We start from the raw sequence: 12554 nt of genomic DNA, 5'->3' as shown, positions 1-12554 counted from the left end.
TTATCCATAAGGCAAGAATCAGTAAACTTTGAGGGTGTTTTGAGAGACATTCCTTTGGGCAACCTGTATAAACTTTAGGGCATGAATTTTTGTGATATCTATTATGATTGGCTTAAGGCCCTTTATCCTTAATGATTTGGGTCTATCTTCAGATAATTGAAAGCTGCTAGATAAATTTAACTCTGACCAAGTATTATAGATTTATCATCTTCATTAGACCACTATTTAAATTCCTAATGTCAATACTAATCATATTTTTTCTCTTAGCCATCACTACCTGTCAATGGATCATAATTCAACTAATCATGAGTAGGTTTTTCACATAAAGACCATTTATAATCAAGATACAATTTTATACTTAAGTTATTGATAGTCAACAATTTATTTACTAATATGAATTCAGTAGCAAATTTGCCAATTGTTTTTTTCCTGTCTTGAGTTGTAACACAGATAATGGTGACCCTAAAAGAAGCTCACAAATTAGAAAAGCATCACTATCAGACTCAGCACAATCATTTCATAGGAAGAAAATTTATTTCATGTTTGAATGCAAATTTTAGTAATAATTGTGTTGAAGTTACTTTTCTAGGGTTGTTTCCAAAGTGTTATTTCAACTACTCAAGATAAAACACATTATTTATCAGGATGTACTATTTCAAAATGTCACAGGTGAGAAACACATGTCAAAAGGTAACACAACTGTTTAGTTTCATTAGTTACAAGTGAACTAGTGGATAAGTCATGATTTCAACTGTGTATAATATTTCTTTTTTTTTTAACTGTGTATAATATTTCTATGAAGATGTCCAAGTCTCAATGATAATCAGAAATGGGTATTGCTATGGGGATATCCTAGGGGAGTAAGGGGCACCATCTCTGGGGGCCCATTGGGCCCACTAACCCTACTCCACAGACTTAACACAACAAAAACTTAGAATTCCTTGGTGTGCTTCATGAGCACTGAGAAGCAAATGCCATCTCTGTTTGGGATGAAATTAAGGGGCTGTTTTGACAGAAAATCTGGAGAGTACATCTATAGATAAAGATTGATCCTAACCATTTTAAGTAAGGGAGTACTGTTGGGGAATAGAAATTATGTCCAGTGATCAACAGGTTGGAAAGAGCTAGCAGTTTCAGAGAGAAGAAACTTCTCTTGATAGCTTTAGTATTGCTTTTCTTGAGGGTTTGATAGCTTTAGTACCTACTGTGGGTTGGAAACAAATCAGTAAAGAAACCAATCCCTGAAAACAAGTTAAATGTTTTCAAGTGAATCTTCACAGTGAAGTAGTAACTGTAGTAACTCTGAATAACCAAAATTTGCAAAACCACATTTTATTCTATTTTATTATATGAATACCAATCTCTTTTTGGCCTGATAATTGTAGCTGTGTAGATCTAGTAATTCAATGAGTGATTCAGATCCAGCCCAGTATGGTTGAGACATCATAACCAAAAAGTAAACAAAGAAGAAATTTCCTGGGTCATATGTCTAGGCTCCAAAGAGAAAAAGATGGTGGTCCTACAAGATAGGAAAAACAGATTCTTCTTTCTTAGTGCTTTTCTTTTTGGTCATGGAAACATGTTTTAAGGGAAAGGGATATACATAGAGTTTTAAAACTGGAAGAGGCCATCAAGCTCTTTCATTTCTAGATTTAGAAGTGGCCCCGTGATTTGCCCAAGGGCCAACAGTTACCTTGTGTCCAGCCTGCTTTATTAATCAATGGGTGATTTAGTGTGCTCTGCTCATAATTCCCACTTGCTGCTACTTAGAAATAGTTCTAGAGTTCATGTCTTTTCTGCTATGAGACCAGCCAAGAAGAACAATTCTTAGTTTGCTCAGCCACATAAGCTGAAATCTTGCCAGTTTTTTTTTTTTTTTTTTTTTTTTTCCGGGCAACACATAATAGTTGGGTCACATCAGGTAGATCCTTGTGAAGAGATGATTAATAGTTTCAGAGTCTGAAAAAAACAACTCAAAGCTAAGCCTTTCCCCTCCTTCACCTCATAATAGCTGCTCCATGCATGTATCCTGTTGGACTTTTCAGTTTTGAGGAATTCACATTGTCTTTGGTTGTATCCAGGAACATGAAGGGGGACCAAGCCAACATGGGGCTAATTTTATATTGTGGTCACCAACTAAGTTAATAGCATTTGCCATTTGCTGGATCTTTATAGTATGAAATGCTATCTATAAGTGAGAAGCTCAGTGTTGATCTGGTTCAGTTGATCTCTGTTGCGCATCTTACACAATGTCACTGCGGTTAGCATCAAGCAAGTTTTCTAGAAAGTGTCAGTTATTTTGATATCACCTGGGATTCAGATGTGCTGGTAGCCTCTCTTCCTTCTGGGAGGTAATGATTAAGTGGTAATGCTATCCCCTCTCCAGAGATGAACTTTTGCCCCATGAGACATCACCTGCACAAGGGTTAGGTCAGCTGTCTTGTGTATATAATGGGTTTGGAATACATGTTCAAGAAACCAGCATTTTAGAAGTCCCCCTACCACTGTGAGTAGTGTAGGGTCAGCTTACAAAACTGTTTGGTTATACTCTTTTGGAATTTGGCCCTGCTTATTTGGGGTTAGGTGGGAGTTTTCAAGCAGTTCATAGTCATCCTGCATGTTGGGGAGACTTTGCCTCATGTCCCGGGTAACCTTTTGGACCTGAATGCCAGTGCTGTTCTTTGGAGAAACCCTCTGGCCCCGGTATGCCTGGGCCTGACGTTTACAGATGCCAAACTTGCTAAGCAGGATAAATACATCCCTCTGAAAGGCCTTCGTGAAAATAGCATAGAGAAATGGATTGGCACAGGAGTTAAGTGGATAGAAGAGAACCAGCAAGATTTTGGAGTTGGTAACGGTGATGAGAGGCTTGTTCATCAGTGCTGACAAAGCATAGAATGAGATTGGGGCCATGCACATGAAGTCAGTGAAGATCAACACAGCCATCCTTTTGGCAATTTTGGTGTCTTTGTCCCCTGGGTTGTACTGGGGATTTCGGACTGTGATGTAGATCTTCACATAACAGGAGCAGACAATGATAAAGGCAACTATGTTGAGCAACAGAACAAGGATAATATATGCCAGGGCAAGAGGTGTCTCAGTGTCCATGGGCAGGCAGATGCTGACCTTGGCATAGCTGCTTATTCCCACCAAAGGGAGCAGGGCGAGCAGGAAGCAGCAAACCCAGCCCCCAACCATGATGGCATATGCATGCCTGAGGCGGATTTTCCGGTCCAGGCGCATGGCGAAGGTAATGGCGTACCAGCGCTCCAGGGTGATGACTGTCAGTGTATACACTGACAATTCACTGGCAAAGACAGTGAAGAAACCAGCTGTGTTACACCCAGGGCCTGTCTGCCAGTCGATGGCATGGTTGTAGTACTCAGAATGAGTGTAGAGGTCTACGGAGGCAATGAGGAGCAGATACATCCCCATGCAGAAATCTGCAAAGGCCAAGTTGCACATGAGAAAGCGTGGGACAGTGAGTTTGTAGTGGCTGGTGAGGAGGATGATCAGGACAAAGACATTGCCCAGGAGAGCCAGCAGACTAACAAACCACACCACGATTCTCAGGAACTTGTAGCCCATTATGTCTTCACAGGGGTTGAACTCATCTGACTTGGGAGTACACACCATGTCTTCATTGCCCCCACACACAGTGTAGTCATAATGGCTATCAAAGGCCTGTAGGGTCTCTTCCTGTGGGTTTTTTAGCTCTTGGCCAAAACCGAGGATCTCATCTTCTTGTTCTTCAAAGAAGACATAATAATGAGAGTTGCTGTGGGTATCCTGGAACTTGGAGTTGTCCTTGTACCCAGCATGGCTGTCACCCAGATACTCCTCGTACTCCTGGTCAAAGGGGCCATTCAAAGCATTCACAGATTTTCTCTGACGCAGGCTCCGAATACTGCTCTCATTACACATTAAGGACTCAAGGATTCTGCAAGGCAACAGAAATAAGTCACTGCTTGTTGAAAACCCCTAACGGTTCCCATAACACTCAGCAAAGTATATGGAATACTTACTATGATCTACATGATTTGACAAGATTTTACATGATCTAGTCAGGCCTTTTCTCCTACATCATTTCCTATACCCCCCCCCCCACCCCACCCAAGTGTCCTTTTCTCAGAAAGCCTTCCCTCATCTCCCTAAATAAATTGTCCTACCTTATGTTTATTTCTTTTATAGTAATATCTGATATCTTCTTATTTGCTTGCTTATTTTCTGACTTCCTCTACTAGAATGTAAACAAAGTGCAAGAGGGCTCTTGTCCGACCTATTCATTGCTATGGGATAGGACAGTGCCAAGCACATAGTAGGTGCTCAGTAAATATTTATCGAACAAATAAATGGATGCTATCATGCAGGCATACTCATGGAAGTGAGATTTAGTTTTTCACTAGCCCACCATACTGAGATCACAAAGGATTTTTTGTTGATTTATCTGTTGTGCTCTGGTTAAAATGCCCCATGGACTGCCTATTCCAACCTGTTTGGGGGTTAATGAGAAATCTGGGCCCTGCCCTTGAAGGCCCCTCTAGCCTCCCAGCCATCCCTTTCCTAGCCAGGGCCACACGGCGTCAGTATCAAGCCTGCTGTCACCACCCCCGTACCCGATGTCTGGCTTTTGGCAGGTGTTAGGCCCGTACTGGTCTTCTTTGCACAGCCATTCAACTTTCCCTTTTGCTTCTGCCCCACAACTAGATTTCAGTTTGTTTCTGACCGCAAATATGAGTCAGAAAGTCAGCCAGTAGATATTGTATAGACACTGAGAAGAAGTGAATAAATGAGAAATGAAGGTGGTGTTAGGACAACGGGATTACACGAGACACAAGGGGGGAATAAAGCAGGGTAAAAGTGTAGGTGAAGACAAGATGCAGAGAAAGCATGGAGAGAAGAAGGCTGTCCTTCCTTTGCAGCTTGCAAGGATAATAAAATAATTCACAACACAGCTGATATTTATTGAGAATTTAAAATATTCCAGGTCATGGCAATAGGTGTTTTCTATTCAGTTTCTCATTTAATCTTCTCAAAACCTCTGTGAATGATAACATTACAATCTCCATTCACAGAGGCTTAGGGAAGTTAAGTAAGTAGGCTGGAATATCACAACTGGCAGACCTCGGGTACAAAGCCAGCTGAGTCCAAAGCCCACACACAGGTAACCAGTAAGCTGTGACATTTGCAAAGTCTTAATTGCTTGTGTTGCTAAATTTGTCCTCATAGTTGTGTCATCTAATATGTGTTGCAGGACCTAATATGTATTGAATCTGGAGACTAGGAATCATGTAGTATAATCTCTACAAGATTCTACACGACCCCCATACCTCCCTGCTGTGATCCAGTGACACTGGTCTTCTCATCTGCAGTCACTTTGAGTCTGCAGGGGCATTGTGTCCTATGGAGTTCATGTTTCTTATGGATGCTTCAATTCTTTCCACCTGGCTTTCAAACCACAAACCTTCCCCAAACCCAGATATTACTTCAACTTCCACCAACACCTCTTGTCGCTTATTCCAGACACCTGCCATTTACCCTCTGATTTTCTTCTGATTCTTAAAAGCACAGCAGTGGCTCGGATAAGAAAGGTCAGCCCGTGTGAGGTGAAGGAAACTCAAGGAAAGTGGAAGCTTCTTTAGAGTCCACGTGTTTCTTGCTATCAATTCCTTCAGGTGCTCTAGGCCTTTGGATGGCAGGGCAGCGACGCTGGTGTAAGAGACGTCCCTGGGAAGGAGAGAACACAGAGCTGGTGAGCAGCCAGAGCCTTCTACTTCTTGACCAGAAGGTCAAGCGGGCCTGAGATTAATAGGGGCTTGCTCCTTTCTGCTCTTGAACATAGACTCAGTTCTTTAGATACTGCCACTGGTCTAAGGAGGGATATTTGGCTTCTCAGTTGATATGTTACCAGGGACTCCCCATTTTTATTACTTAGAATTCCAGTATGCATCGATACAAGTAACAGCAGACATTTTATTTTATTCATTGCAATAAATGCAAATTCTTGGAATCAGAGACAGGTATCAGTTTTACTCCAGAAAATTACACCATATAACTACTAAAGGGTCTCCAGAGGCAAGAGAAATATATTTGAACAGGCTTAAAGGGGCCTGAATTGCTCTCAGTCTCTTTGGGGACTAGGGATTTGGGATTAATAAGCTGTTCACTGATATGGACCAAAACTGGTATCATGGACCTCTTCTAATGATGCAGAATTTGGGACTCATACCAGTTACATGGTGAATTCATGACTGAGAACAAACTCCCAGAGGTTTTTTAGAAGGCTATAAATGTATTTCATGGAAAGAAAATGCCAGCATTTATATTAATAATTTAAGATTATTTAGATTAATAATCTGAGAAGTGAGATTCAAGATACTTCCAAAAACAATGAGGAGGGTGGTAAACCTGGGGACATAGACATTAGTGTTAGTTACTAAGGTAGAATTAATTCACATTGCAGTGTGACATTTCCTGTTCTTTTCTCAGTCCCAGGGAGTCCAGGTTATTATATGTCTTGCTCCATCATTTTTACTTGCATTGAATAATAGCTTGAATAAAACCATGAATATTTAACCTAATATCTCTCATTTTATATTTTATAAATTAAAATATTCACTAAATATTCTTATATTTTATATATTTTATAAGGTTTTATAATTTTTTAAAGATTTTATTTATTTTAGGGGGGAGGGGCAGAGGGAGAGAGAGAAAGAGAAGCAGACTCCCTGCTGAGCACGGAGCCCAGTGACAATGCGGGCCTCCATCTCACCACCCTGAGATCATGACCTGAGCTGAAATCAAGAGTCCGATGCTTAACCGACTGTAAAAAATTACAACTTTTTAATAATTACATTTAAAAATGTTTAATATAATTAGTAGTATCTTATTAGCAAGAAAATGCCAATATTTACAGCTTCTTCCTCCATATCATTGTAATTTGACTTAGCTGGGATTTACATTCTCAGGGTTCAAGGCTGCTAGAATTTGCTAGTCATTTTTTATAAACATGAAGCTCTCACAGTAACCCCATTCTTACTACAGTGATTCTCAGGGAAGGGTGTCACATTTGCTAGTCTATTTTGTATGTACTTTAAAAATTCTATAATTTAGCATTTCCCAAACTTGCCTGGTGGGAAGAATTACCCTTGGTGCTTATTACTATGTGAACCCAGGTAATTTTTAACATTAAGCAAGTATGTTTGGGAAACTGGCATAAATGAACAACTTTGCTGTATTTGCTGAGACCTGAGGGAGTTTGGAGCCAGCCATAAATGCAGTTGGGAAGTAAATGAAGCTAGATGTTGCTCTCCCGCCTCGTCTGTCCTTTTGATGCAGCATTTTCTCTTTTAGCCATGCTGTTTTCGAGGGGTTGCCATCTTTCTGCCTTCAGCTTTCTGAAAGCAACTTATGTGTCTCTTTACCCAGTGATGCTTTCATGTCAGTGAAACAAGAGAGCATCTCTTGGCTCATTTTCCCTCCTTTGCTGTCTGTTGGATACACTGATTGCGTGTGTTCATCTGAAAGAGTTTATCCTTCCAAGTACTGTGTTTGCATTTTAATAGATATTTCTTGAGAGAATACTGAAGGGACCATCCCACTTACTGAATGGCAAAACACCCCAAAACTAAGTGGCATCAAACAACAATCTTTTTATTATTAGCATAGCTTTTGTGGGTCAGGAATTTGAACAGGGCATGGCAGGGATGGCTTGTCTCTGCTCCATGGTGTCTGGGGCTCAGCTGGGAAGACTTGAAGGCTGGGACAAGTCAGTGACTGGGGCTGCTATTATCTGCAGACTCCTTCACTTGCATATCTGGGCCAGAGCTGAGATGACTCAAAGCTCAGCTCAGCTGGGATTGTTAATGTGGCTTTCCGTGGGCTTGGGCTTCTCATTCATGGTGGTCAAGTTCTGAGAGGGGGCATTTTGAGAGGAAGCATCTGGGGTATCCCAAGAGAACTTGTAGATTTAAAGGCAGGGAACATAGAACCTATCTCACAATGGGAGGAGTGTCAAAGAATTTTGGGCCTTATTTTAAAGCTGCTACAAGTGGTGGGCCTAGCATTGAGGCAGATATTTGGTGAAAACTGGGAATTTATCACTCTGCAAATCAGTGTTTCTTGTCCAGGAATTACTTGCAATACAGACTCCTGAGCCACACCCCAAACCAACTGGATTAGACTCTCTGATGGTGGGGCCCAGGAATCTGCATTACTTAAAATACTCTCTAGGTAATTTAGAATCTCACTTCAATTCTCAGAACATTTTTTTATGAAGTAGGTGGATGTTAAAGCTAAGACAAAGAAAAGGAGGCATGTTATATCCAAAGAGATTCAGCAAACCAAGGGTGGAGCTATAACTGTAATTTGGATCTATAGTTTAGGTTCAGTGCCCTAGGAACTTTTCTCTACCCCTTATCATCAGGTCTCTGGAGTCTTTTTTGAACACAGATCCAGGTGTGGCAATACTCCAGGGACTCATTAGGAATCTGGGAGGGAGGAACTGATTCCATGGTTTGTCTGAGTGTCTGTAACAAGCATATCTCAGGTGGCCTCCAGTTGGGTCCCAGTGGGGCTGAATTGGGAGGGTGCTTAGACAGGCATGGAGAAAAGGAGGTGTTGGAAAATGTGTGTAAAACTTATGATGAGACATCTGTAACATAATGAGAACTTGGCATATAGTAGGTGTTCAACAAATGTCAATTTCTTTCTTGCCCAACTTGGGGTTTATCTCAGCACAAGTCAGAAGCAAGGAACCTGGCAAATACAGCTCCAGGCCAGATCTTGACTTGTATATCCAATTGCTTATTTGACATCTCATCCTGGATGCCTCATAGGCAACTCCAACTTAACAGGTCCATCCCAAACTTAGCTTTTGATCTTCCATCCCCACCCAACCTACTCCATTTAATCTAGGGAAAAACAACAACAACAACAAAACTTCTCTCCCCCCAAATCCCCAAATCCATGTAATTACATCTCCAGTATAAGCTCTCTAGTCCAAGCTAACATCATCTCTTGGTGCAATAGCTTTCTTGTCTACCCTTCTTCCCTTCCAGTGCATCCTCCACACAGCAGCCAGAGTAGTCAGATGTAACATAGGGGTTGAGTAAGGTCACTCTCCTACTTAAAACCTTTCAGTGACCTCCCAATGTACCATAAATAACATTTACTCTTCCCACCATGCCCTTTAATGTCCTGAAGATCTGGCCCTTGCTTATACCTCCAAGCTCATCTCAGGGGCCTCAGGCCACTTACAGCCCAAATTGGAATCTCTCTGGAGCCATCTCACTCCCTGTTGGCGCGAGCCACTTGATGTAGCTCTAACTATCCATTAGACCTGCTGTTAACCTAAAGTGCTCCTGAGCTGCTGCCCTTTCCTAATGCAGGCTGCTCCACTCACGCTACTTTGGTACTTTATAGAGTCAGGCAAGGGGAACAATTGCTTTTCCCCCTTTTTTGGGATTTAACCTCTCTTGCAGAGATCTACAATTTTAATCAGACAGTCTGGCTGCTATCAGAAAGGAAGGTAGGAGTTCCTTTACACTTGAAAATGGTTGTAGCACTGCCTCTCCACTCAAAAAATCCCTAATGGAATGATTCTTCCCTCCAAGCCTACTGGTGTTTATGTCCTATTTTCTCTCCACCATCTTCTAGGACTTGTGTTCCCATGGAGTCTCTCTTGCCCTTGCCCTACATTTATGCCATGCATATCTACAGTAAGATGCAACTGAACTATACCCTCTAATCAGATGTTAGATTAGCTGTTTATATGTCTGTAGCTGTCCACAGTCTCATGGTTCTCATTGCTACCACCTTAGTTTAGGTCTGAATTACATTTCACCTGAGCTGTGCCAAAACTTCCTTATTGGTCTTAGAACCCACCTTCAGACTTAAGACAGAATGTTCTTTCTAAAACTTGGATCTCACTGTATTGCTTTCCAGCTTGAAGCCATGGTTCCTCCAATGTCTACACAATGTAGTTCAAGCTTCCTAGAGGAGTATTCCTTGTCCCCAGTGGGAATTTCTTCCTGAATCCTATGTAATGTTCTTGATTTTTTCCATTTCACTGGAGCACATTTTTGAGTAATTTCTTAGAAAGGCTATATATGAGATATTTTCTACAACCTTGCATGTCTGAAAATGACTTTTTTCTACCCTTATATTCAGTTGATACTTTACCTGGCAATAAAATTTTGGGTTGCAAGAGTGTTTCTTCAGAATTCTAAAGGCTTTACTCTTTTGAATTCTAGCACTCATTGTTGCTTTTGGTAGGACTGATATGATTCAGGTTCTTGTTCTTTGGTCATTGACTTGTTTTTATTCACTGGCAGTTTTTATGACACACACTCTCTCTCTCTCTTTATTTTCCAGCTTTACTGAGATATAATTGATGTATAACATATATAAGTTTAAGGTGTGCAACATGATGATTTGGTACATGTATATTTTGTGAAATGATTATATGGCACTCTCTTTGTTCCCGGTGTGAGATTTCATGAAGGTATGCCTTGGTATGGATCTTTTTGCACTTACTGTGCTGGCCCCTGGGGGTGGGGGTGAAGCCTTCAGTCTGGAGAGCTGTGCTCTTCAGCTTTAGGACAATTTTTGGTATTGTTTCTAGGATAACTTACTCCTCTCATTTTCTTTGTTCCCTCTCTGTAATTCCTAGTAAATGAAAGAGGAACTTCCTATATTCATCAGACTTATCTCCGTTTTTTGCTTGTAATTTTTTCTTGTTATTTTTTATGATTTTATTTTTAAGTAGTTTTTTAAAAAATATTTTATTTTATTTATTTGAGAGAGAGAGAATGAGAAAGAGAGAGAGAGCATGAGAAGGGGGAGGGTCAGAGGGGGAAGCAGACTCCCCGCTGAGCAGGGAGCCCAATATGGGACTCGATCCTGGGACTCCAGGATCATGACCTGAACTGAAGGCAGTTGCTTAACCAACTGAGCCACTTAAAGTGTCCCTTTAAGTAGTTTTTATACCCAATGTGGGGCTCAAACTCACAACCTGAGATCAAGAGTCACATGCTCTACTGACTGAGTCAGCCAGGCGCCCCTTCCCTATTATTTGTATTGAGTCCAATGGTAGACTTCCTTGACTGTATCTTCCATCTCTTCTACTGAATTAAAAAAAATTAATTAAAAATTTTTGTTTCCAGCTTTATTGAGGTATAACTGACAAATAAAAATTGTATAGATATATGGTGTCCAATGTGGTGTTTTGATAGATGAGTACATTTTGAAATGATTCCCACAATTAAACTAATGAACATACCTGTCACCTCACAGAGTTGTTTTTTTTCTTATGGTGAGAACATTGAAGATCTACTCTCTTAGCAAATTTCAAGTATACAAAATAGTATTTTAACTACAGTCACCATGCTGTACATTAGATCCTCAGACCTTATTCATCCTGCATAACTGAAACTTTGTACCCTTTGACCAATATCCCTCTATTTCCCCATCCCCTCAAGCCTGGCAACAACGAATCTACTCTCTTACAATGAGTTCAACTGTTTTAGATTCTGCATATAAGTGAGACCATGCAGCATCTGTCTTTCTGTGCCTGGCTTTGGATTTTTTAGTTTTAGTTTGATGAAAGCCGGAACTCTGCCTATTCTATTCACTGCCATATTTTTGGCACCTAGACTGGTGCTTGAAAGACAGAAGGTTCTGAATACATAATTGTCAAATGCATAGATATATTTTAAAAAGAGCTTTCATGTTTTCCTTTCTTTCTTTTTTTTTTAAAGATTTATTTATTTATTTGAGAGGGAGACAGAGAGAGCACACACACACATGTGCTCGTGGTGGGGGGAGAGGCAGAGGGAGAGAGAGAATCTCAGGCAGACTCTGTGCTGAGCTCAGAGTCCTACACGGGCCTCAATCCCACGACCCTGAGATCAGGACCTGAGCTGAAACCAAAAGTCAGACACTTAACCAGCTGCACCACCCAAGCACCCCTTCTCTTCCTTTTTTATGGTGTATTTGAGGAAGCACACATAATGTTTAGAAATGCTTTTAAATTCTGACTATCTGGATTTGAATCCTGGCTTCTGCACTTACTATCAGTCACTGAACCCTTTTGTGCATCAGTTTCTTCGTCTTGGGTTTGTTGAACAATCGTTGACAGTGTGTACTCAATAAATATCTATTGTCATTATTGCAGTGAGAAATGTCTTCCCAGATTTATCTCAGGTCACTAATGGTGGCCTTGTTAAAAGTTCTCTTCTGTTCTCTGAAATGTGTTTGGCTCCTCCAGGCTTATTTCCACCCCCCTTGTTTATCTTGGTTTCAATCTTTCATGTTATAAGCATTCTTTGGCTGGTGATCCTAGGTTCAGGCTTAAGAGCAAGACTGAAAATCTGATTGGGAGCTTGTCCATGGGCAGAGTCTGCTTTAGGGCAATTGTGTGGGGGAGTTGGCCATTATGCTGTTGGACCCTAAAATGCCAGAATATGGAGCTCTCTTTTGTTTTAGAGTTTTTCAACTTCTTCAGAAAAGAGACTTTAAATCTCTAGCTTAGAGGGGAGGTAATCTTGGCTGCT

The 12554-nt window shown here is 40.9% G+C and overlaps 1 protein-coding gene across 2 annotated transcripts in view; it reads right to left on the bottom strand.

The window, feature by feature from the left end:
* Positions 1–2526: 2526 nt before the first annotated feature.
* TSHR (thyroid stimulating hormone receptor) overlaps positions 2527–12554 on the bottom strand; it is a 154697-nt gene continuing 144669 nt past the window's right edge. For both annotated transcript variants that reach the window (XM_032404632.1, XM_032404634.1), the window contains 2 exons: positions 5539–5727; positions 2527–3940 (listed from right to left, as the gene is read on the bottom strand). In XM_032404632.1, the coding sequence (XP_032260523.1) occupies positions 2527–3940; positions 5539–5727 (1603 nt within the window). The remainder of the gene's footprint in view (positions 3941–5538; positions 5728–12554) is intronic.

Source organism: Phoca vitulina, unplaced genomic scaffold (genome assembly GCF_004348235.1).
Source record: "Phoca vitulina isolate PV1807 unplaced genomic scaffold, GSC_HSeal_1.0 scaffold7, whole genome shotgun sequence".
Lineage (NCBI taxonomy): Eukaryota > Metazoa > Chordata > Mammalia > Carnivora > Phocidae > Phoca > Phoca vitulina.
This window is presented reverse-complemented; position numbering and strand designations above follow the sequence as displayed.